Genomic DNA, 26,072 nt, shown 5'->3' on the forward strand with positions numbered 1-26,072 from the left:
GGAATTGTATTGTTCGCTATTTTGGCTTAATAAATTTTCTGTACTGAGTGTTCAGCACCTCTTACGTTTCAATTAACTCCTTCCCCCTTATAATATATTTTGATACATAATTCTGCAAGAAAGCTGTTCTATTACAGTTCTCTGATTTCTTTAAATGACCTGAGAAATACCAAGGATTCTGACTGAAGGAAAGAATCAAAAGACAAGCTGAGAGTTAGAATGGGGATTACAGGAAAACGAAAATCATCTATGATGCACCATCAGATAACTTTTCTCTGAACATCCTAACAGGAGTTATGACTCCTGCCAGAAACTGACGGACTATTCACAGCATCACCAAAATCTGGGATTGCATGTTCTGTCAGCAAAATCCTGCTCTGAACAACATGATATTGGCATCGGCTACCTGGTGAAGCCTTGTCCTAGAGCTTCACTTTAGTGACATACCTACCAAATCTCCCAAGGAGGAGCTCACAAATGGCAAGTGATATGCTTAGCTACACTTTTCAGGACTCAGATTCAATTCATTTACTTTAAGGGCACATTCCTAGGCAAACTCTTGAGCTTAAAATGCCAGGGATGCATTTTGAAGGGTTTTGAAATTTGGATCAGAGGCTGCTGCAAGAAGAATGGTTCTGCTCTGTCATAAACTTCCTGTGACTGTGCATTGAATCACTGAGGATCTGATAAGCCCTCTTTCCCTACCTGTACAGGGTGTAATATATCTATGCTTTATCTATATAGAACATAAGAGTTTGTGACACCGTTGTTTTAAGCAAGGTGAAGGCTTTTGCAGAGGTGAATATATCATCAGCATAGTGTAAAGCATTCAGAACATGAAAATGAATGGATGCGGTTGACATTGACATATAGACTTTAATTCTACTGCAAACCTGAAGCACTACTCTTCCCAAAAATTATTCCTGTGCAAGACAGGTTCATTCTGGATGTTTTGTTCTGTATATTCCGTTTGCTAGAAGGTGATTAAGTGAAGACAAAGTCCCCACAATAATGGAAGCTCATAAGTAACATGGCTGTTACCACAATGGTAGCATTAGGAAAAAAAAATGGGTTTAGAAATGATTTTTGAGTAGTTGAGATATCTGTTTCTTCATTTAGTTCACACATTTCCCATCAGAAACTGCAGAGGAACAGAGCTATCACAAACAAGGACTTAATAGTTTCACCAAAGCTGCCATGAGACATTTCCTTTCATTACACCATGGAAGTTGGTTTAGTAATGACAGCTTTGCCGGCTTATTCCTTTTTCATACAGATTTTACACAGTAGGATCTTAAGGTACTGTCTCACTTGGTATTTGTGTATTTTGTCTGGAAGTGTTTTGTTTTGTTCTTTAATTTTATACAAATTTCTTAGATGCCAAATAACATAGAGTTATTTTCTGTGTTTAAATAAATCATCCATGGTTTTATAGATTGTTTTATTCATCCTGCATTTTATAAGTAGGAAAGGAAAAATAAATCCACAGTACTGATCTGAATAAAGCTGTAGAAATGTGAATGCCAGGATCAACATTTTCTAAAAAAAAAAAAGGGGGGGGGGTGGAGCAGGTGCACGTTGGGGGTAGGAGAAAAGAAGTTTACTCTTCTCCATAATAAAAGTGTTGCTGAGAAATAGTGTATAGCATTCCTAATTATTCCCAGGCAAGAAGAGCTGGACACCTGGCTTGCCTTTGGCCTCAGGAAAGGCCACTATAAAGAGACATGCTTACATGGTTACTCTTGAAAACTATTTCCTCTACTTATCTTCACTGTCTGCCCACCTCTCCTCTACCTCCCAGAACCAAGGATGAAATTTCCCCATTAACTGCAGGGTAATTGAAGGCTTGGCAACATGGAAATAGATGGTGCCACTGTTGTTTTCTTTATATTCCTGACTCTGTCAACAGTTGCTGCAGTACTGCTTGCTGAAACGATGATGCTTTCCAACACCGCTGCAATTTTTGCTAACTACTTTCACCTCCACTTTTTGTGGGCATATGACTTAAGGATTTTTGTAGTGCTAGAGGGATCCACGTGATCTAGATAAGATGTGATAAGTCTGACAGCCTCACATTTTGCTTTTCATTGTAATTGCTAAGATTCCAACAGTATAAACCTAAGAGATGAATGACAGCTCTATTCTTGAAAATCTTGCAGCCACAAAGCAGGATGAAAAAAATGACTGGGCTTTTGTAAATAATGCCACTGACATGGGATCTAGGCCTTTTGCTTAATTCCAAGTACTTTGGCCTTATGTGTTTTTGACTGGGTAAAATATAAACTTGAAATTATGCCAATATAATAGATGCTTGGTTAATTCTTAGAAAGATACTGCAGTCTAGGAGTTCAGTGATTAGTTCAAAGACATCTTCTGAGCATGTGTTAGTGACCATTGCTATTGTAGTGGCTACAGATGAAGAGTATAATAGCTATTAAATTCTGCTCGGGTGGTCATTTGCTCTGATTTGTAGTAAACAAGAGGATGGCTTCCTGTATGTGTTAAATGTCTGCACTCCCCCAACACCTGTAATGGCAGTAGCAGTTGGAGGTCAACAAAGGAGATCAACCTGTGTTCTGTCCTATCCCTTCTAGTTCTTAAAATTAATGGCTTAAAAGTAAGCATAATTTAAATAATTTCTTCAGATAATCTGCCCTAACATCCAAGAAGGCATGATTTTCAGAGAGGACTAATTTCATATTCCTTCAAAAATAGGTTCCTAAAAGCTGTCTTGTTTGAATACCGAAACACCATCCGAAAATTCTTCTAAAATAATTCCTTAAAGGCCAATGATAAATTATTGCCTTCTCTAGTAGAATTATATGTAGTGAAAAAACAGTAATGATGTAATTGCCTAATGTTTAGGCAATTCTGCTTTATGGCACACAGCTTCTATAGCAAAATGTTATATACCTGATAATATCTCAAAGCACTATCAAATTCAATCAATAATTTTTCATTTCCAGTATATATTTTCAGTATATATACCTTTTGTCAATATTTTCTTACTCTGGTGTAACGTAACAGCTTCTGGGATTGGTACTGTAGGTTTGATTTGACATATGAAATAAATGTTTTAATATTAATTTTAATACTGCCGTTCTATCATTTTCTTCCTTTCCTACTGTGAAGAAACATGTCTCACTCCACAAGACACCTGGGAAATCTGTATGCACAAAATTTGGTAATAAAAATGACAAAAAAGTTGATACTTGGAAAATAGGCTGAGGCTTGCAGCTGTGCAACAGAAAAGCACAAAAATCATTAAGTAATTAATGAACTCAGTGGTTTTAAGTGTGGGGGAGGAATTACTTTGTTTTATTAAGGTTGGTGTCTCAGCAGTGAGCAAGAGAGGGAGGTAACTTTATAAGAAATGTTCAAATGTACTGAAATCCTGTTTTTCCTCCTGGCTCAGCTGGGGAAAAAACTTGTAACAGTTGTAAGGAAATTACTAAGTGCACTATTTCCTATTGGAAAATATAGAAATAAAAACATAAGCAACTCTGTGAATTGCCTCCCCAAAATCACACTGAAAGAAACATTTTAGCTCATGTAAAGGATGCATGCGTGGGTTTGTTCTTGGGTGTGCCTATGTAAACTTAAGCATGTGTATGTAAAATCCTGAGTAGGATCAGGACGTCAGGGTGCTGATGTTGAAAGCTCCTCAAACTCCCATGGACACTCTGGTGCTTTGTCTAGGCCACGGTCATGGGAAGCATGTTAACATCACGTTCTCTCAAGACTCCCTTGCACTATCCCAAGCTATCTGGGCTTGTGAGTGTTTCTTCCTTCTCACATTTAGCATCAAAATAGCTTCTAAACTGAGGGAAAATACCCTGTTTTGTGACTGTGGTGTATACTGTTAGTGACACAGGCCTTCAGTGAGTCAGATTATCGGTCACAGAGCACAGCACTCTTCCAAAGATCATAGATTTGTCTGGGTTGCAAGGGACCTTAAAGATCATCCTGTTCCAACCACCCTGCCGTAGGCAGGGATGCCACCCACTAGGCCAGGTTTTCCAGGGCCTTGCCCAACCTGGTCTTGAACACCTCCAGGGATAGGGCATCCATAGCCTCTCTGGGTAACCTTTGCCAGTGCCTCACCAACACTGAGTGAAGAATTTCCTCCTAACCTCTAATATAACTCTCCCCTCTCTTAGTTTAAAGCCATTAAACATGTCTGTAACTCAGCATGGAGAGCACTAACTGGTTTTACATAGTTCAGCCTATACTGTCCAATTCAAAGAGATGAACAGAATGACAGGGTTAAAGACTTTGGCGCTTACTGCAGGCCTAGGCCGGGGATGATGTTTTGGTTGACACTATCCAAGAGATGAAGATGGGGGAAGGCATGGGTGCCACCTGTATTTCTCAGGTGCCAGAGCAGCTCTTGGCTTGAGGTGCACTCTACACCAAAAGGAATCGAAATCTCTCCAGTCTTGTCCATTCTGCATCTGACTAAAAGCACGTGTGAGCAGCTCAGCTTGGGCTGCCCTCTCCTGCCTGACAGCCAAGGATGTGCTAAGACCTTGCTGGAGCACAGCGCCCAGAGCACTCGTTGGCATTAGCAGGCAGTGCCTGTGACATACTTTCTGTTTAAGAATAGCAAAACTCTTCTTCACTTTGCATAAAAATAAAGATGGTGTGAGGCAGCTGAGTCACACGTATTCCTGATAGTGTAAAGTTGGCAGGAAAGGCAGAGCTTTCACTCCTCTCTCCCAGACACTAACCCAGCCTGTGCTTGGATGAGCAGGATGTGAGACCTGTGATTGATGAGTGGCTTTGTGCTTGAGCATTGTGGCTTCCAGAGGTAGGGTGTTCAACTGATTTCTCTGTCACAATCTAAACCAATATTAAAATGGGGTTAGAAATGGATTTTTCAAATATTCTGTGGTCGTAGTAAAAAATCAGATTTTTGAAAGCTGCGGTACCCTGAATCTTAAGTCTGGTTATTCCTTTGGTGCCCTGGTGGAAGCTGGGCTACTTTGAAAAATACTCCCTGGTGTACACTTATTATCATAACAAATCCCTGAGTCCAAATCTGTCTAAATAACTTGCTTTTAACTTGCTTTTCTGAGCTTCTGGCTTTACTTTTTGCACTAGTTTTCTCAGGCAGCAGGTGGACTGGAAATTTTAAATTAAAATGCAGTTGTGTAATTTTGATTATGGGAGCTGAGAGCATAAGAAAAACACCCGGTATCATGAGGAGGGTGACTAATGTTGGCAATATTGGTAATAATGGTACATATTAGGAGATAAAGCAGAACAGATTGTGTTTCATGATTTCTGAGTGCTTTGCTTATCTTAGTATCTGTAATATAGCCCTTTGAAGAATATTACCTGAAGTGTAACCTTCCCCTCCCCACAGAAAAAAGAAAAAAAAAAAAAAAGATTGTTTTCAAAGCAGAGACTGTTATGCTCAGTTATGGTCATATCTGATCATGTCACAGCATGACAGCATGACACCTTAAGCATCTCTTCATGCATGCAAATATTTGTTTGTACTTGATGTTTGCACTTGGAAGGCACTGCTTTATATCAGCAGTGAGTGTTTTATTTTTAACTTTTCCCTCCAAAACTTTCTGAAGGAAACAGAAATTGAAAGTAAACACGGCGTGCTCCTGACTTCAAAGCCATGGTAGCCTCTGGGACCATTTGGCTTTGTAGTGGTGCAAAGCTCATCACTCCACACTTCAAATGGACCTCAAGAAGCAGTCTGTGAAACTGAGAGGTTGTCCAGGGAAGGGACTAGGAGCTGGTTCTTGCTGTGTAGTTCTTCCTGAAGAGGAGCAAGCATCAAAGCACAATTTTTTGCTTATGAACTGTACAGACTTTGAAATAGGCTCATTCTCAGCAGTCATGTTGCACTGGGACGAAAAAACTAACCACACATTTTAATAATTGACAGAAAAGAAAAAAAGTGTTGTTAGAGAAGCGCTGGCAGATCTATACAACCCAAATCTGGCAAAGGCAAGGTTAAATTGGTCACTGAATGTATGGAAAGCACGAACAAGTTCAGTGTGTCAATGAGAAGTTCTGATAGATGTCTGAGGAGCTGATTATATTTCTAGGGCAGAGAGGCACTGCTATAGCTCTGAGGAACTTCATCCCAAATGTCAACACAGCTTTTATAGCTAAAAAAAACAAACCAAAAAATTAGTATAAGGAAGTTTCTCAGAGCATGCCATACCAGTAAAGGAACAGTGTTATGGGAGTTGTTGCTGGCATGGCCACATAAGTAAAGACAGACTAGTTTTGTGATACCCATACATACGACTATTCCAGCAAAACTTCCCAGTGGAAATTCAGTCTAGGTTTTCTCTATGGTGATTTCACTCTGAATTTTGGCAAGCTCAGTATCTAGAGTTAATTACTTTGTTAAACTCCTGTGTAGAAAGACAACTTTTAATCTGCAAATGGTTGAATACGGGCTATTGAGCGGTGTCAGTTTGCCGTGACTAAAGCAAGGAAATGTATTGTGGAAAAATTGCTTAATTTGAACTGGAAAGCTCCTTTAGTATTTTGATAAGTACACCAGTGTGTTAAGAGTACTTACACACCTAATGGGTAGTTTACTGACATTTTAAGACTGAGGGTTAGTTAAAACGTAGAATCTAAGTGGTAGAGCAGAAACAGTAATGTCCCCTGAATTAAGAGTGTTGAGGAGTATTGCATATTTGGTCAATACTGCATTTTTTCTTCTTTATCAGTACTGCTTACCAAATACTATTTGGTCAATACTGCATCTTTTCTTCCTTATCTTCCTTAGTTTTCAGATACCAGACCCGCATGTTGGAGGAGTTGTCCTGCAAGACATCAGGCAGTGATATTCAGGTTGCCAGGATAGGCGCTCCTCTCAGGACATAGAGGAGAGAAGCCCAGTCACTTCCAAGGGTCTTGCCCCTTGGGCCAGGACATCTTCTTGTGTAATGGCATGGGACCAGGACCATTCATTGTATCAGTCAGTGTTGTAGTTTTCACTGTTCTCATGGAGTGAGAACTGGCCTTAGAGGACAGCAGTTACCCAAACTGAAAAGCAGACTGGGACTGGGACTGAGGGGCCACCCACCAGAAGAGACGTGACTTTGAGGGGCAGGCAACAAATAGATGCTGGATTTGTGGTCTGCAGTCCTAAAAAAAAAAAAAAAAATGCAGAAGGGAAAACAAAATGTATTTTAGGCAGAAAAACAAACCCCCTTGAGAAGTGAGTCCAGCAGATGGGCTGGGAGTTTTGTCAACTGTGGGCAGCCTCTCTCTGTGATGAGCTCAGGTCTGAGGCTACCGTCTGACAGTGAGGTGTATCATCTGTATGCAACACTAGTAAAAGTAGGTTGTTTTCTGTGTTCAGACGCCTCTGTGCCAGAAAGGTATTTATTTAGGCAGACAAGAGGAAGAACGAACGCTTCCTTTGGGAAAGCTGCAGGTGCTTGTTCTCTAGAAGGAAACTGAGCAGTGTTTCAAAGATGCAAGTGTTAGGGAATTGCCCATTTAGCCTAATACGTCCAATCTTAATTCTGTTTTTGTGGCTTGATTCCAGTAGCCACATTCTGGAGACAGGCATTCCCCTTTCCTTTGCAGAGGGAGCCATACCTTTGACTTGGCTAAAGCAAACTGCTTGAGCTGAAGTTAACTAAACTCTGTGAGAGCTAGTGCCCATAAAGATGCAAACAAGCTTCTTCACTTATGTCCACATTACTTTGTCAATATACATGTAATTTTATACTCAGAAGGTCATTTATTTCCATCTGTCAAGCTTGCCACACCACTGGGAAATATTCCTGAAATTAAACTTTGCTAGTTGCTCGTTGCAGAGTGACAAGTGAGTTACTGGTTGGTGTTGTAAAACTTTCAGATAAAGCTGCAAACATTCTGGCTTGACTGCATGAAGGAAGCAAAAATGATGAGTATTAGCTAAGGCCAAAAATATCTGAGAATATCTTGGTGGGGTCAAGACAAATTTTCTGCAGTACTTTAGACCAGATGTTAAATGACATCTATATTTTTCTGCCCCATGGTTATGAAATCTACATCCCTCCCAAACAGATACACCTAGTTATAGACTTTTTTTTTCCTCTGAATTTATGCACTGAAACTTCTAAGACAAACACTGGGACTGTAAGCACTCAGTTTAATAATTTGGAGGTCGAAATTTCTCATCATTTTTTAAAAAATAAAAATACAACCATTGTTTTAAGTAAGATTTTAAACTGTCTTGTTGAAAAGCAGTTATGATGGAATGACACGAGAAGATAAAATTAAGGAAAGGTTACTATGCCACACCAGCCAAAACCTAAAATGCAAATAACAGTTTCAGCCATGGTTACTGAGAAGGGAGATATGAGATTTCCACATTATTATTATCTTTGTTTCACAGAGTAAAGCCAAGAAAGTGATGAACAGTTGCAGTTATGAGCCCTCACAGATGGACAGAATGAGCATATTTCCTCTCCTAGGATCACTGTCATCATTGTACTTTTACATGATACAAGTTACTTTTCCTTCAACATTGTAGAGATTCATCAGCTTTAAAATACTAAGAAAATACTTCCTGTTCTGTCATGAACTTCTATGATACCTGTATGATTGACCAGACCTTCTCTGAAAATGTATCAGTGCTCCAGTTAACTAAACCTTACATCCAACTGTTCAGTTAGGACTATGTAAAAACTTACCTGAAAGGATTTTGTAGCCTTAACGAATTTTGCATTTAGAGTTGCAATGATTTGGGGTACATACAGTCTTGATAGGTAAGCAGTGATTGATCATGGTAGATAAACAGTGGTCAAGTCAGTGCAAGTGCCCTGATATACACCTGCTGACTGTGTGTTTCTCAGTACCTAGAAAATACATATTTTAAGAACTCTGTATGTCAAGTTGTTGTACAGCCTTGATGTATCACTTAAATACCTATAAAATTTCTTGTGCTACTGTGTGTTCTTGGCTCAAATCTGTACATCAGATGGTGCATTGATCAGTGTAGGAAGTTAGAAGGGAGAATTATTCTGTTAGTCTCAGTGATAAAGCCTCTCGGGATGTTGAAATGACTGACAGTAGTTTTGAAGTTTCAGCAGAAAACAAATTGATGGCCTAACTCATGGGTGGACATAAATTTGCATCAGTTATATGTATGTTTTGCTAACACTGCACTTTGCCCTAGTGTTTATTTCTGTGAAACCTGTTTGAGTCTACAGTATGATGCCAAGTTATTTTATCATTAGCAGTAATAAAAAGAAGCCATTTGTCAAATGGAATAAAATGAAGTTGTTTCAGAAATAATTAAGAAACAGTTATTTGTAATTGAAAGAGATGTAAAGAAGCTGTGAATCTAATCTAGTCTAATATGATCTATCTGTCTGCTGTGGAGAAAGATCATATTACATGTGTGACTTCTCTTCATAGTAGCATTTGTATTTCTCCTTTATGGATGATTGCCAGCACCAGACTAAGGCTTGGAAGACTACAGCCATACCAGGCAGAAGGAAGCAGTGGAGGAGCTGGCATGGTGTCACAGTGACCCCGGAGGCTCTGGTTTGGAATTGACAGTATCTGACTCCATAGGCTGTGTCCTGGCTGCTGCCAGAGCCATCTCCACTTCCCTTGTGAAACTGAGATTGCTGCAGACCGTGTGGGCTGGCTTTCTTCCCCCTGTTTTCCAACAGCCTGAAACTAAGAGTAGTCTGCCTACTGCAAGGGAGAGACCTTAGCCTTGTAAGCCTTGTTTCTAGAAACCCTTAGGTCTATGTAAACCACATTTTTAACTTGTTTATGGGGGTGATGTTTGCTATCTTGCTTATCCTACTCATTAACAGAAAGAAAAAAATGTCTCTTCAAAGCAGCTGCCCAGTTTCTTTCACAGTTGTGGTAGCATCATGATAATTGTGGGAGAAGGGTGCAAGAGTCCATTAAAAGTAAACACTCCTCCCCCCATCTTGCAATGTTTTTCTGTTCCTTTCTCATTCACATAAAACATACAATGCCTCTTGCAGTATATTTGGATGGAGATTTTTTTCTTTCTCATCCATTTACAGTACAGTGAATTTATTATTTACTCTAGGTTTTTCAAACTGTTGAACAAGCTATAGTCAGTTACATTTCTCCAGGAAGCTTAGGCTAGGCAGTGATTCATGCTAATTCTCTGCACAATCATGTCACCAGAGGTGAATGGCCTGGCCATTCACCCAATTTAACAATCACATTCTGAAAGCAGTATTTTGGCTGATAACAAATATCCAGGAATGTACCCAGTAGTGGAATGGAAAAAAGGACTATGACCAAAAGGTGGTGGGGTTTTGTTTATTTGTTTTGTTTTGTTTTGTGAACTTACATAGTCGTTGCTGAAGTACTATTCTGAAGTACTCTGAGGTACCCAAATCTTCCCTGTGTGTGTAAGACTCAAACATGAATTACTCATTTAGTAGGGATTCCAACAGGCTTTGAGCGAACTGCGAAACCCAGCATGCTTAAGGTGATTAAAGAAGTGTCTGAACTGGTGCTCTGCAATGTAGATGAGTTGTTAACCTGGCAGGCACATAGCAAGCAGGGGAAAGCACTTGTGTGGGCAGGTGAAGGATCCACTTCTCCTTACCTTGCTAGAAGGAGAGGCTGACCAACGGAGTGGGTTCGGTCACAGTCCCCCCAGGTATTAATTTCAGCGCATTGGTTAAAGAGACAGATATCCTAATAGTGATTGATTAATATTATGATGAAACACAATCACATCCACTTCAATGGGATTAACACGTGTAAGTGCTTTAGTGTATCGGTGCCAGCAGGACCAGCAACCTACATCTTTGAAGAGGTAGCATTAATTCTGCATTCAATGAGCATGTCTCCAGCCACTATTTGCAAAGCACTTAGTTTTGAACAGAGACACAACAATTAAAATGTATTTCATGGAAGCCCCAAGATGCACACGTTCTCTGCATACAGATTGCATAGTTTATGGGGTTCACAACCCCATATTCTGCCTGTTTATATTAACTTTGTCTTCTCTTTTCATTTAAGTTGAAAAGAAACATTGATTTTTAAATTGAGGATTTTATGGATTTATTTTGTGCTGGAAAAAAAGCAGAAACAGTAATACATGGTATTCATGTGAAGGAATATTACATTTAGAAGCACTTAAACACTTGCAGAAGGAAAAAAAAAAATCCTCTCTTCCCGACTGCTAAATATTTAACAGATTGTTGAACGATCAAAGTCCCTTTTACAATTTTAAAATAACATGATAAAAATGAGTTTAAATTCTCTAACATTTGCATTTGTGACAGCAAGAATATGAAAAGCAATGTCAAATGCTTGAAGTCCTCCCACTTACGCAGTGATCACTGAGTCATTGTACTGATACAAGCCAATTTAGAACACTTTACCTCTGCTATAAACGTTGGGTCTAACTCAATTGGGAAATGGGAGTATCACCCACACAACACACAGCTCTGGAGCATTTTTCTTTTGCCCGAGGTAATCAGCAGCAGTATAAAAAACAACTTCAGTGATCAAGGCTTTCTGTTTCTGCAATTGGAGGAATATTGTCTTGAAATCCTGTTCTGAAAGACTTTGACTTGTATAAATCTTGTTTCCAAAGCGCCTTGGAACATGTCTTAGGAACACACTTTATTTGAGTGCTGCCCCTTTATGTGTGAATCTTTAAGCTTCTATTGTATAGAGGATGCAGCAGAAAAGCGCTCTTATCACTGATTTAATTATGGAATTACAGATGGATGGATAAATGCTGAGCCTGTGTGTCTCACTGGATAAAAGTGACAGGCATCAGATTTCAAAGAAATCATAGCTTATATTAAGCGGTATGATTTTTGGCACATGAAATACTTCAGGTTTCTTCAGTGAGTTCTTGATTTACTATGGAGTTATTTTGGCATTAAACCTACATAAAATCTTTCACTCTCATGGAAGCTCATTATTTGCTTAAGTATATGCTTAAAAGTCTTTTGCTAAATCAGGGCTTATATGAACTTAAATGAGTAAAAATAATTCAAGTTCAAGTAGATCAGCTTTTAAGCTTTAACTGCCAACATTATTTTAGGCTTCACTTATCAGAATGCTAAAATACAATATACATTTTTTGTCGTTGTTGCGAAGAGTACACTGAATAATAAAACAACCTCAGCTCCCTCAGCCACTCCTCTTAAGATTTTTTTCTCTAGACCCTTCACCAGCTTTGTTGCCCTTCTCCGGACACACTTCAGCAATTCAATATCCTTGTGGTGAGGGGCCCAAAACTGAATTTGGTGTTCTAGGTGCAGCCTCACCAGAGGCAAGTACAGGGGGACAATCACTTCCCTGGTCCTGTTGGCCCCACTATTTCTGATGCAGGCCAAGATGCCATTCATCATTATTTTCAGTGGTATGGTTTCTTGTTGAATCTGCTTGTTGAAAAACATTTTTTTTATGAAATAGTAAACACATCAACTAGCTTCGTGCTAAACCTCTGCAAAAATTACCATACTTTATTGACAGCTGTTGAAGTATCTCCGTGAGGGGAGAGCTCAAACATTTTTCATAGACAACTGGAACAAAATAGAGATGAATAATTTGGAATTCATGATTAAAAGATGATATAACGTACTGCCAAATGTTATTTAGTTTTTTCGGTCATGGCAAACTACATTTACTTTTAGCTTTGTATTCCACCTAATTATTTTCTAACTTGGCTCATTTTTAAAATGGCATTTGTGCATAAATTGACCAGCTGGGCATCTAACTGATGATATAGCTTGAGCATTTGCAAACGCTTCAGCATCCAGCTGTGGTAATCATGCAAGTGCATTGTTCATGTTGAGTTCTGCATGAGTGATTCTCAAGATCTGGCTCTTGTTCATATCTAAATGCTCACCAAAAAGAGTGTGCATAGAGGAGTGTCTCTATAAGTGGTAGCAGATAGGTTCTTGTGTTGTTTTCAAACTGCAAGGAGCCATGTCAGAAACACACCAACTTTTTCTGAAGCATTGACCAGTCCAGGCAGCCTTTTTGCATCATCCTCAGTGCTGAAAATCTCTGTAAAGCTGTAAAATACGAAAGAGCTCTGTGACAGTGAGAACCTAAATGCTGAAAATGTTGTATTGCTCTGGGCAGCGTATCAATGTTGATTGCAGGAACTGCAAATGTGAATTGTAGGAGAAAGAACCGTAGCAACTATAATTTGCTGCTTGTGAACTGTATGTTCTTTCAGCTCTTCCTTGGTGTTTTAACTGAATCCCTTCATTAAAACGGAATAAACTTTGATAATTATTCTCATTGGCATGACATACATAAAATTGTTCTTTCTCTACTTCAACTGAACTTCTGTAAATAACTGGTAAATGACTTACAATTTGAAGAAAAGTAGTCTGGTTTATTTTTTTTTTCTATATATGAATAGTCAAAAGTTGAGGGTAAAATGAGTGCAATTGCTATGCTAGTAATATTTCATTCAGAATTTCCAGACATAAATGTTTGTTTGTTTGTTTGTTTTCTGTTTTTCTGGATGTAGCAGACAGAATGAATACTTCACTTCAACTGCTTTTTGAATATTACCTGTACGGTGAATATGCACAATTTTTTCCTCTCGTATGCTTAAATATTAGTGGGGCAGTGCCTCTAACATAGTTAGAGTCCTCTCTCTCAAGCCATAAAGTCATCTGTGAAGAAGAGGGTATTTCGCTTTTGTTATGCTCCTTGTGGCTGTGGTACTAACTCATACTTGTGAATTGTGGCAGTTTATGGTGATCATTTTGCTGTGTCACAACACTGTGACTCCAGTTCCTTCCCAGTGCAGACAGCAGACCTCTGCCTAACAGGCAAAATTTTGGTGAACTACTGTGGTTAATAATAAAGAAGGACCAGAGGGAAAAAAACAATTCTGACAACTGATTTTCCATGTTTGTTTGTTTGTTTGTTGGTAGGTTTTTTTGTTTGTTTGTTTGTTTGTTTGTTTTGATCCCTTAAGAGCAGGTCTGCATTTTAAATTCAAATGGTTTGACAGTTTATCAATAGAAGACTCTTTGCGGTAAAAATGGTGCAGTAACAATTCGCCTATGAAGCTACATCTGTGGCTGAGGAGATCATCAGCCCACGTTAGTTAAGGTGTCTTTCCTGCTTTATACCCCACTGGGTCTTGGCCTCCTTTTCCTGTAGCAGCCCAATGACTGCCTCTCTGACCTACTTGACTCCACTCCAAACACCAAGCAGCCACATCCTTACTATAGCAAGAGGTACCTTACGTGTGACTCTGAAACAAGCAACGGAAATACAGCGCAGTGGATACTCAACAGATCAGCAAACTGTTTTGTATAAACAGAAACAGGTTGTTTAGTCCAGGGAGAAGGAGACTGAAAGGAGTCAGGATAATGGTCTGTCCTGTATCAGACAGCTGCTATAGAGAGAAAGGGGATTGTGCCCAGTGGGAATAGGACTAGAAATACTAACACTAAATGGCTGTGAAGGAGATTGAGGTTGGGCACCAGTTAAGACACTAATGCTAACAACAGTTAAGTGCAGGAATAGACTGCCTGGCCACGCTGTGGAACTTTTGTCACAGGAGGCTTTTAAGTCAGCTTTTCCCAAACATCTGCTGGGAATGATTTAGGGAAAGCTGAACCTGCCTAAAGCAGAGACTTAGGTGACTCAAGGCCCTTCCAAACTTGCACTCTGGTGATTTTCTGTATATGAAGAAGTAGTAAAGATTTGTGTGGTATGTATCACTTTCAGAACAGCAGATGTCTGAAAACGGTCATAATTTTGCCTTGAACTCCATTCTCACACAGTCTAGAGGACAGGAGACTTCAGTCTGATCTTTCCTTCTAAGCCAAAAGGAAAAGCAATGGTAAGAGTACCAAATTCCAGGGAGGAGGGAGAGAAACCACAGATACTCAAGTATCATATATTTAGGAACTAGTCCTGTAATATTCTCCTTGCCTTCTGTGGCTTTATTAAATAATTCTTTCCACTTAGCTAAAAGGAATTACACCCCTTTTACAGGAGAAAAATTAAGAGTTTAGGTTAAGTTTGTGTTTCATGCCAGTGAACTAAGAAGTAATCTTTCCCATTGCAAGTGAGAGATCTGAATAGTTACATGCTTGCTTCCACATGAAGAGGGATACTTCAGGAATCTAAATTTTAAAATGCATCCTGACTTTCTAGTCATTTGTAGTGTTTGATCTGCAGCTGAATAGATCACAATTGCAGGAAATACACCCAAAATCTTTATAGTTCAAATAATTGCTGCAGGTATTTTTCAGAGCAATTGCTTATTTCTTCCTTAGATAAAGCATTTTAAAATTCCCCAGCTAGTAAAGTGCTGTAATATGTTGGAATTGAAGGAACACTTTGAAGAGAGATGCTCACTGCTAATAGCTGAGAGTTAACTGCTTCACTAGCAGCACGTCCTGCCCATCAGTTACAGCCTCTGAATGTGACCGTGCTGCCACTAACTCTCCTGTCAACCCACAGCTCAATATGCTGGAGAGTAAAAGCAAATGAGTGCATGCTTGTTGCATTAGTTTATCCACCCATACCCTACTCTCCTGGAATGAAGTACCGTGTGACATGCATAAACACATCAGAATCTGACCCTATATTTACAATGTTTTGCTTTTTGGAAAGGTTCGATTAGATGAAAAGCAAATGGGATTTTATTAATCTCTCTGCCTGCACTCATGAGCACATACATGTGCATGCGTGTGCCTGTATGTGTGTACATTTCTACTTATTTATATTTTGTTGTTTAAATTGCATTTTTTAGTAGGCAGTTTGGAAACAAGTGAAGTTAGAATAAAATACAACAGTTTCATTTGGAAGGGACCTACAAAGATTACATGTTATTTTATTGCTTGGTGATTACATTCACATAATATGTGATACAGAACTGAAATGTGTGCTGTCTCTGGGGCTACATCTAACGGTGTCAGAACTAGTGCTGTTCATGATGCTGGAGCGTTGCTGTTCCTGCAGCTCTGTATAGGGGATTTTTTTCTAATAAGATAAATTATTATGTTTTAGAGATTGTTCTTTCAGGTAATACAGCACTGGATGGACTATTTACATGAGGTGAGAACTTTTTTAGAGTGAACTTATTTTCCTCATCTAAATTTTTCTGTTAGGAAGGAGAACGTATACTTAAGTAGCCTGTACAATGACTTTTGGAATTTATCAACACTAAAAATTTATATTATTTTGGAATGTGATTATGATCTTCATGCGGTCTTAAATAAAATATAATAATTTTGAAACATTGAGTGGGACCATGCTATTTTAAATCGTCTTTATTAACATCAACAGTGAAGCCACATCTGAACATGATTGCTTATTTCTATGCTGACTGCAAAGTCATTGGTTTACTTAACATGATCAATCAATGTTATTTACCATTATGTTCTGTTTTTATTTAATGAAGGCAAAGTTCACGTATCATACTGGGAGGTCGTTCTTGATGATAGGTTCATACGAATCAGACACTCCTTCACTGCAGTAGAGGTCAGATGTGTTTGGATAATCCCATGGAGCTCCTGCAAGATGTAGGGGCAGTCTGTTCTTAAAGACTTCTAATTAAGGTGATTGCTTTAGGATTATATGAGCCTATAAGTTCACATTCCTGACAGGTCTCTTCATCTCTCCTCTCTATCCTAGGACATAATAATTCCTGCTGTTCTCCTTTAGGATCTCCCAACATCCTTTTTAACATGCATTGTGTAGACTGAAGTCTGGATTCAAGAGAAGGCATGCTTGCAATTGACCAAGCCAATTACCTCACAGACCTTGTTAAAACGTAAAAGAATGGTCTGCATTTCTTTTAATAGCACGACATCACTGGCTCATGTTATTATTTGATGTTGTAATTCATTTCTGTGCACTATTTGCCCATCTTCTTCAATTTGTTGAGTGCCTAAATGCAGTATCTTAACCCTTTTTCCCATTGAGCTGCATCTCATTTATTTCAGTCACTTATTCAGTTTTGTTCTGCTCACTTTGAATTGTAGTAAGAATAACAAAAATAAGTTCAGGCTATTAATTTTCCCTCTATTATGCTGAAGGACAAACATACCGTCTTTGGTCCTTCTTCCAAATCCTTAATGAAGTTATTGGTGTTACTGAACTGTGTGTCTGGTGTCTGTGAAATTTTACTTGATAGAGACTTCCATTTTGGGAATGATCTGCTTGAATAATGTCCAGTATCAACAAGGCTACTTACAGTCACCCTAAAATGTTTTTATTGACCTATGCTTCTCTACCTTGTTCAGAAGAATGTCAAGTGTGACACAACAAAGCCTGTAGTAAATTAAAGTTATCTGACATCCATGAGGAGAGTTGCACTGACCCAGGAGAAAAAAAAATAGTTTGTTATGGTTTGTTTTGATTTTGGCTTGAATCCATTTCCCTGTTTTCTCTAGCTGGGTTCAAAAAGTTTTGTGTTTATTTGGGTATTTTATTTATTTGGGCACTTAGCTGACTGGTCTGTGTTCCTGCTCCACACTTTTTTCTTTTCATTGTGAGGATGAACACAAGTTGGCTCTTTTCCAAAATTTAAGTCTCTCATCCCTCTTCAGTAAAGACTTTGGTTTTGCCTTGCAGCTGGGAGAGTTCGGAGCTTTTTGGCAGCCTGCCCCCTGACTTGATGTTTAGCTAGCATGTATCGTTACTGGTACTTCACAATTAGATGGGATGAGCCCTAGCTTTTTCTTTCCCTGGCTGTGGGTTTTTCAGTGTCAATGTTCAATGTTTTCAGTGGAGTTTTCAATGTTTCAAAGCTGAAAAGGATGAAGGTGGGAGGATTGTGTGTTCTGGATGCATTTACATGCAGTATGGATGGCACATCGACCCAGCCTCTATGCAATTTATTATTTCACATCACCAATAATTAATGCATGTGTCCGTGACTTTCAAATGTATGCCACTTGCTAGTATGACCTGTAAACTACATACATTTATCAATGAATAACAAAAGTAACAGCAGCTCTAACTAGGTAATTTTACTGGCCTGGCTAATGCAAAACATGAATATGGGTTTTAGGAAAGTTGATTGCTCACAAAAATGTTTGTGTAGTACTCTGAACCGAATTCGATCTCATCTTTACAAGTAACGCTAAATGGGGAATTTTTAAGGCAATAAAAATATACACATTCTGTATTGTATTAATAATTTTTTATTTTTATTTTTTTTTAGAAATTCACAACAGTTCATAAATTTTTGTAAACAGAAACTATTTGTACTCACTTGCAGACACCACAATGGACATGTAACTGCAGGCATTTAGACAGTCATCACATTTCTTCCTCTGTCCATAGGTCTCAGTCTTTATCCTTTTCACTTCTTTGTCATTAGCAACTGGAGGGCATAAGAACATGAATCTAAATGCAGCCTGTAGCACTTGCAGGCACTATGATAGCATTTTCTTGGACTTCTGCTGTTGCTCTGACATTTATTTGTTTAATTAAATGCCTCTTCTTCACTTACACTCTCTATTTAAGGAAGAAAACAGTAGCCCCATTTCACTATTAACATTCTGAGTCATAAACGAGGACAGCTAGATTCCTTCACACTCAGGCTGCATGTAAGCTATAGTGCTTTCTTGAAAATTTATTTACATAGGTGTTTAGTGTGGGGATAATTAAAAGCATTTTTTTTTCTAGGCAGTACCCAGGTATGTTTGCTCTCTGTGTCTCCCTATCACTGGAATAAAATCAGTAGACTGCTGCTAGTGCTTTTTCATTCCCAGCTGAGGCTTCCAGCCACAGGCAGGAGGGGAGGCACTGGCTGTTTCAGTGAGTGAGCAGGAGCTCGAGGGCATCCTAAACTGACCTGACAACTGAGTTATAACCAAACAGCCCCACATAATGAATACATTAGGACTAGGAAACCAAATAAATCAAGGCCGTTTTGGCACCTCTTTCTTTTGCACGTTGTTTGGGATTTTCTATTTTGTTCGAGGATTTTTCTCCCTTTTGGATAAGTTGGGCTTTATGTTCAAAATACCTGTAAAAGATAAGTTGCCACATGGAAAAGGCAGTTACTTGTTCTCTTAGCTCCAGTATCTAGCCCCAAAAGTATCTTGACATTTGGTGGAGAAGAAAGAGTACACATGATTTTTCATTTCAAAGGGGAATTTTAATCCCACTGGCAGAGCAAATTGCAGTTCAGCTTGTAGTAAGAAATTAAATTGGACAGCAGGCAAAATAGCTGCACTGAGGGTGTACAAAAGATAATCTTTTAATCAGGAATCCCCAAATTTTTCTGCAAGCTCAGCCATATTTTGATGGTTATATGAGGGAAGTTCTTGCAGAGTGCATAATATCAAAATGAAATGGGCTTAGTCAGGTGGGAGGGATATTCAGTTACCAGTGGTCAGGACTTCAGGCAGCCCTGCCTATTTATAGGTTTGGGATATGGTAACAGACACGAGACTAACAGCTTTAGTTGTTAACCAAGTTAACAGCTGTTAACCTTGCCCACCAAGTATCACATCCCACCCCACCTCTGTGACAGTTCTGTCCTTGATGTGCACAGGCTCTGGAAATACAGTACAGGGCAATACTAGCCTTACACCAATTTAGCACTACATGGAAATTTGCAATGTAATAATGCTACTGGATGTAATTTATTTATTTTTTTACAGTCTTATTTTTATTTTGAGCCTCCCAGTTTGCACCTGATCCATATGCACAAATGTCTGGACTGCATCAACAATGCTCTGCGTAGGATGTTTCAGTGAGGTTTTCAAAGATCTTTACATAATGGACTTTAAAGGCCTTTACAAAAGAGCCATACCAAAATTACCTTGTAAAACAGTTTCTTACCTATTCTTGTTCACTGCCTTCTCCATAGAGCCTTTTAGTTCACAACTAACCATTATTTATAAAATACTCAATAACAGACTGGCAAGTGATGTGATGTGACCAGAGCTAATGAGTTTATAATATTCTATTTTCTTTAAAATAATTATGATTTCTTATTTTACTTTAATTTGTTAGGTGTTTGGGGAAGACACCTTATTGTTTGCCTTATTTTTATGTATATAAAGGTTTGTGGACAGTAGAGCTTTCTGCTAGAGAAATAATCCTCCCACGTTATCTGCATGGGAAGTTTCATAAGAATATAAGAACAGTCTGTTTCATAAGAACAGACAGAAAACCAGCATGTGTTAAATAACATGAACGTGAACATTTTGGGGTGGGAAGCTTACAGTGTATATTTATACCTGATGGGGGTGGTGGTAAAGATGATTGAACCAGACTCTTAGGCAATGCCCAGTGAAATGACAGGGGGCACAGTCAGCACTAACTGAAATGCAGGAAACTGCATAGGGGAAAGCTGCTTCACTGCAAGAGTAGTCAAATGCTGGACCGCAATACCCAGTGAGATTGCGGGGAGGATGGTCAAAACCTGACTGGACATGTTCCTGAGCAGCCTGCTGTAAGGAACCCTGCTGTGAGCAGAGCAGAGGGCTGGATTAGATGATCTCCAGGGGTGCCTTCCCACCTCGGTGATTAGTAGAACTGACTTCCAAGGTGATCTCCTCTTGCCAGTATAAAGAGTTGGAGACCTAACACTTAAATACTCTGCTTTACTTATCTCAGAATATGGAACCACTCCAGAAGAAATTACTTTGCAGTAATCATGAGAATATTTATGATTGTAAGACTTTTTTAGCATTCATATTGGAAAGAAAAAATGTGTTACTAACCAGAGAGAGAGTAAATTACACTGCATAGAACTACTGCTAGGTTACAATTACACTGCTTCCTTTTAAAGTTGCTTTTGTCTGTGGCTTGAGGTGAAATAATTTATTTCTGATTTAAATAATTCAGCATTCAAAGACATTTCACTGAGAAGATCAAATGCATACTCCAGTAGGGAACCATTTTGGTACCCTGTGCTGACCGAAGTGTAGTAGTACAAGCAGATCACTTGGTCAGTTTTGCATGAGTAGAGCATCTTAAACAGTCTCTTCCCTTCTACCAAGAGTTTTATAAGGTGAAAAAGTGAGTGAAGGGAAGGAATGGGTTGCTATTTTTCACTGAAAACAATGAAATAAGAGAAACCCATTTGTTTTCTTTTTCCTGGTAAAAAGGATAAGCCTGAAGTGTTGTCAAATACTCCTATAATTTAAACAGGGCTGGTTAGGTTGCCTGATGGCGTGCAGGTCTTGGGCTGTCCAAGTCTGATAATCACAAAGCTTTGTCAAGGTAGGAATCCTTAATTCCGTAATTTAGGGTCTGAGACCACAAGGCTAGAGAATGCAAAAGTACTAGTCTCACCCAAAGCGACCTTGTTTTAAACCAAGATACAGGCAGGCACTTGCTTGTTCTTCAGGGAAGCCTCAGGAGACGAGCATCTCTCTTCACTTCACCTTTTAACACCTTAATTATTGCATGATTTGCAATTTTCCGTTTTTAAGTGTTTTGCCTGCCAAAGAGCTCAAACTCGCCGTTTAAAAACTGACTTAATCTCTCAGAAATTTAATGTTTAGCTTTTCAGATCTTCTAATAAAAACTTTCCCTCTGGAATTACCCTTCTATATGGTTTAAAAAAAATAAAAGATGTGGCAGCTTGAAGGGAAAAATATCTTTCATAATAAGAAAAAAATTGTTCTCTAAGGTGGTTTTCCTCTTCTGTAACTAAATTAAGATATGGAATTATTGATCATGAGAAAGTAAAATTGCATTTCTTTGTTTTAATGGAAGTAAATAATGATATAACGTGTACCTTAAATAGGTCTGTGTTACTAGGGGTGGCTGTTTACCTTCATGATATTCTAACTTCAGAGGAATTGTACGTTAGAAGCAGAGAGAACAGCCATTAAAACTGTGATGTGGTGATCTGTGCTATACTTTATATGTAACAAATGTGACATTGAGTAACAGCATTCTCGTGTGATCTGCAGTGACATCAAGATGAAGGGTAGTGTTTGGGCTACTGTTTACAACTAGACAAAGGTAACAAGCCACTCTAAAGCAAAGAGTGGTGCCACCAAAGCATGGTGGTTTGGTACAGTTTGTGAGTTGCTTCATTTCAAAGAAATACTGATGTTGTGATCACTGTATTTTACTAGTGCTGTTGGTTCTTTTATTTGAGGCCTTAAAGGATTCTCCATCCTGAACTTGCCATTGGTACTTGCTAAAAGAAGTTGGGAAGATGATAAATTCTGTCTTTTTTAGGCATTGTGTCTCTGTAACCCTGATGGGCAGCTCAGGGGTTCCTAACAACAACAAAATAAAAATAAAATAAATAAATAAATAAATATATAAATAAAAACATAGCATATGAGCTTTGAAGCTCTTTTTTGAAATTCTGTTGTCAAATCTTTTGTTTCATCATTACTAATGGTCCTGGTGGTTTTACTTGCTGCCTGTTTTCCTGCTGCAGATAACGTTAAGCTTCACTCTTTCTTCCTCATGCAACCTTCAGGCTGATTTTTGAGCACAGTTTTACTTGATGTACCGATTTTTAGCCAAAGCTGTTCTTTAATGATAGGGAGAAGCAGAAATAGTATTTTGGAATAAAAGAGTGAGCACTAGACAGGAGCTGTAGGCTGTTAGAGTTGATACATTAGGTGAGGTGCACTGTAACAGCTTTAAAATTTGCATCACATACATGATGTAGCTAATTCAGTCAGAGCTGATAAGGATTAATTCTACTTCTCAGAGGAGTAACCAGGCAAAAACACGTCTAAAAATGCGCTTAAAAGCTAGGATAATTAAATATTGCACATCAAATAATCTCAGGAGTTTGAGCATTTTGATAAGCCAGGGTAGAATTGTAAACGGGCCTCTTTTTGCTGATATTTTTATGCCTGAGAAATTGCATGTCATGGTGAACATCCAAAAATATTAGTTCTCCTGGAAAACACAAGGCTAAATAAAGATAGTAGCAGCTCTATTCATCAGCGTCCCTTCGATTGTGGAATTTGTCTATGTTAACTGTGCCACAGAGCAGTGCAGAATACTAATTAGCAGGCATTGTGTGGAGGGAGCTCAGCAGAATACCAGGTATTGACTCCACACAGACTATTCTGTTTACCTCTAAAGGAAAAAGGATGTCTGGTCCCATTTAGGAGCAATGTATGTCTTCATACCGGACCTTTTATATTACACTGGTGACTTGTCCTATGTGTAATCTTTTTCACTTAGGTATACTTGAGGAATTCACCAAAAGACTGTATACTTCTATCCCAAAAAACAGGCACGACCAATTGAAATTTTTCTCAGATAAGAAAATAAGACTCCAGCAGAGCTGCTGACTGATACTGTGTCACTATTACAACAGTAGTCTGTAGTAAGAGCAAGAGAGAAGAATTCACACTATAGAAATAAATTCTGCACATCATAGGCTTATATGATGAGGGTGAAAGTAGTGTGTGCATGCACATGCACGAGTGCCAAAGTGAATATATGACTGATCTAAGGAAGAACAGGATTTCTATCTGGCAGATAAAGTCACAGTCAGTGCATGGAAGGATACAGCAAGTGAGGAATGGAATATGACTGTGGTTACCTGGTTAGACCACAGAAAGAGCTGATATGTCGCAAACAGTGAACAGCAGAAGTGTGAGACTGAGAAGAAATAGTGAAAGGGAGTAACAGATAAAGGAGGGAGCAGAACATCAGAATAAGCATGAAAGTCATTGCTAAAAGCTATATAGGGGGGCAAGGAAAAGATGGGGGGGTGAAAGAGAGGTAATCATTAAAGTCACATCTGAAGTATGAACAATGTGCAGGATAAAATGTGTTCAGTACTAAGTACCTGAAATGGAAATGTGCAAGGGCTATCTCCTTTTCCTGTGTTTGCAAAATGTTAGTATTGTACAGTTGGTATTACTACTGAACACTTATTATTAGGATGTACAAATTCTTACACAAAGAAGCTAATAAAAGAAAGAAAACTAAAAGAAAAGATAAAGATGAGGAAGAATTAAAAAGAGCAAAGAGGGATTGATTGAATTCAGCTATGATTTTGGAGAAATTTTGTTCATGTGTTAAGCATTTTCAACTTCAGTCTGAATTATTGGGTTTAGTTGTGTGAAATCTCAGTATATCATTGAGGATGTCTCATGTAGCATTTTATGAAGGTGTCCCCTTATTTCAAGTAATTTATAGAAATATCATAGAATCATAGAGTGGTTTGGGTTGGAAGGGACCTTAAAGATCATTAATTTTATATTCCTTTCCATGGTACTCATCTGCAGGTTTTTTTTCAGTGAATTTCTTCCTAAGTTTCATAGTTTTTCTTTAGTACATTTCTGTCTAGTCTGGCAAATGGAATAATTCAGTGTAGTCACAAAACTGCCATTGAGCTAGTCTTCTGGTTTTCATATCAATTTTCTTACAGTTTAGTACTAACTCCAGCAGTCTTTATGCTAGGCAAAACTCATGTTTCTTCTCCATGACCTTTTGCATTAACAGCTACTACAGGAATTGTCCCAGTTGGCATGTTTTTTGTTTGGTTTTGTTTTGTTTTCCTTCAGAATTTGTGTTTGGTTTAGATGTTAAATAGTATATACAGTTCTAGGAAAACACACAGTTTTATTCAGCAATTTAGTCCTTACACCTGTGTAATCCCATTAATTCTGAGAGGCTTTGGTAAAAATTACCATTGAAAGTAGAAGCACTTCTATAATGGTCAATAACAGATGCCTAGAGAAGAGTGTAACAAGTCTTGCATCACGTGGTGCCTCATATCATATACTAATACTGCATAGTGTAACATGCTAATTGACGTAAGAAAGCCTATAAAAATGTGACTCATTAAGGAAAAAAAAAAAGAAAAAACTTTTCCCAATATGGCTAGGCTCTAAAACTGTAAGAAAAAAAAAAAACAACACAGCATGCAGAAGTCTGAATTATAATACTTCTCCCTCCTTTAGCCACTTTGAAATAATGGTAAAACTAGAAAATAAGCAATGATTTATGAGAGTGATTGATCTGTCTATAATATAACAAAATATCTAATATAATTACTGTCATTCTGTCTTGATACCACCCAATTCTTTTTGCCTGCTCTTACAATTACTTTTGCACACCTGTGACTTTATTCCCCCAACTAGATAATAATTATTATTATTATTATATAATATTAGATAAGAGATTATTAGATTAGTAGTAATTAGATAATAATTCCCCCAACAGATATAAATGGGATAACCAACTTGAACAAGTTATGTGGGACTGTATTCACCCTTAAGGAGCAAAAGCTTGTTTTGTTTTGCTTTATGACTTGTCCAACACATTTGCAATGGGTTTAACTTAGTGGTAGTATCATTCTTTTGTTTAGATTGACTTCTTGGCTTGTCCGTGGAAGGAGAGAAGTGGGATAGCAGCACTTCAGCTATATGATAAGATAATGGTAGTCATTCACATGGACACCCACATGGAAACTGGAGGAGATCTCTCTGGAGTTGATGTTCTCTAGTTCTTCACAACCCCTGGCAACATCCTTGAGCCACAGTAGCTGCACTGACTCAGTTAAATGGAAATCAGGATGGTACTTAAGCAGGCAAAATTTACAACAGAGCTACAGAACAGAGGTCCAGACTCAAGCAGAGGGGTCACTTAGGATCCAAAATCCATTATGGGTTTTTATTGTTGTGCATATTTCTTGAGATTTTGTCTATACTTTGTAAAATCCCTTTACAGTCAGTAGTCACTGCTTGGGGAGGACATGCTTTGGAATAAATGACGAAGCAAGCAGTTTGTCTGACACTTTTCTTCTCTGTTTTAAATGTAGAATGAAGAAGGTTTCCTGCAGGAAGGAATGGTGAATAATACAGATGTTCCTGTGGATCCTGAGAATGAGGCTTATGAAATGCCTCCAGAGGTAAATCTGTTGTGGTATTTGCTGTGCATGCACATAGGAGAAAAGCAAGGGTGGGGAGCCACATGCTTGAGTGGCATTACTGTGGCACACACTGGTGCTGTGAACTGCAGGGCCACAGAAGAAACATAATTTCTTTGGCCAAAATCTCTCCAAGGTATAGTGCTGGGAAATGGAAAATCCGTTCCTTAAAGTTTAATGGGAAAACATTGTCTGTGTTTTGAAATACTTGTGCCTCACTTTCTGAGTAATCCACAGTAAATTTGTATAT

General features: G+C 38.5%; 1 protein-coding gene across 6 annotated transcripts in view; it reads left to right on the forward strand.

Moving 5' to 3' along the window:
* The window catches only part of SNCA (synuclein alpha), a 69,568-nt gene that overhangs the window by 39,735 nt on the left and 3,761 nt on the right, over positions 1-26,072 (forward strand). For 3 of the 6 annotated variants that reach the window (XR_013950008.1, XR_013950010.1, XM_080588925.1), the window contains one exon: positions 1-25,763. This exon is cut by the window's left edge. Coding sequence is in view for 2 of the 6 variants with exons in the window: in XM_080588921.1 (XP_080445047.1) it covers positions 25,715-25,804 (90 nt within the window). In the remaining 4 variants the exon portion in view is untranslated. Of the gene's footprint in view, positions 25,805-26,072 lie in introns of those variants that run through there. The other 3 variants (XM_080588921.1, XM_080588922.1, XR_013950009.1) reach the window with 2 other exon arrangements.

The sequence above is a fragment of the Anser brachyrhynchus genome (genome assembly GCF_964034855.1).
Source record: "Anser brachyrhynchus genome assembly, chromosome: 4".
In the NCBI taxonomy this organism is placed as follows: Eukaryota; Metazoa; Chordata; class Aves; order Anseriformes; family Anatidae; genus Anser; species Anser brachyrhynchus.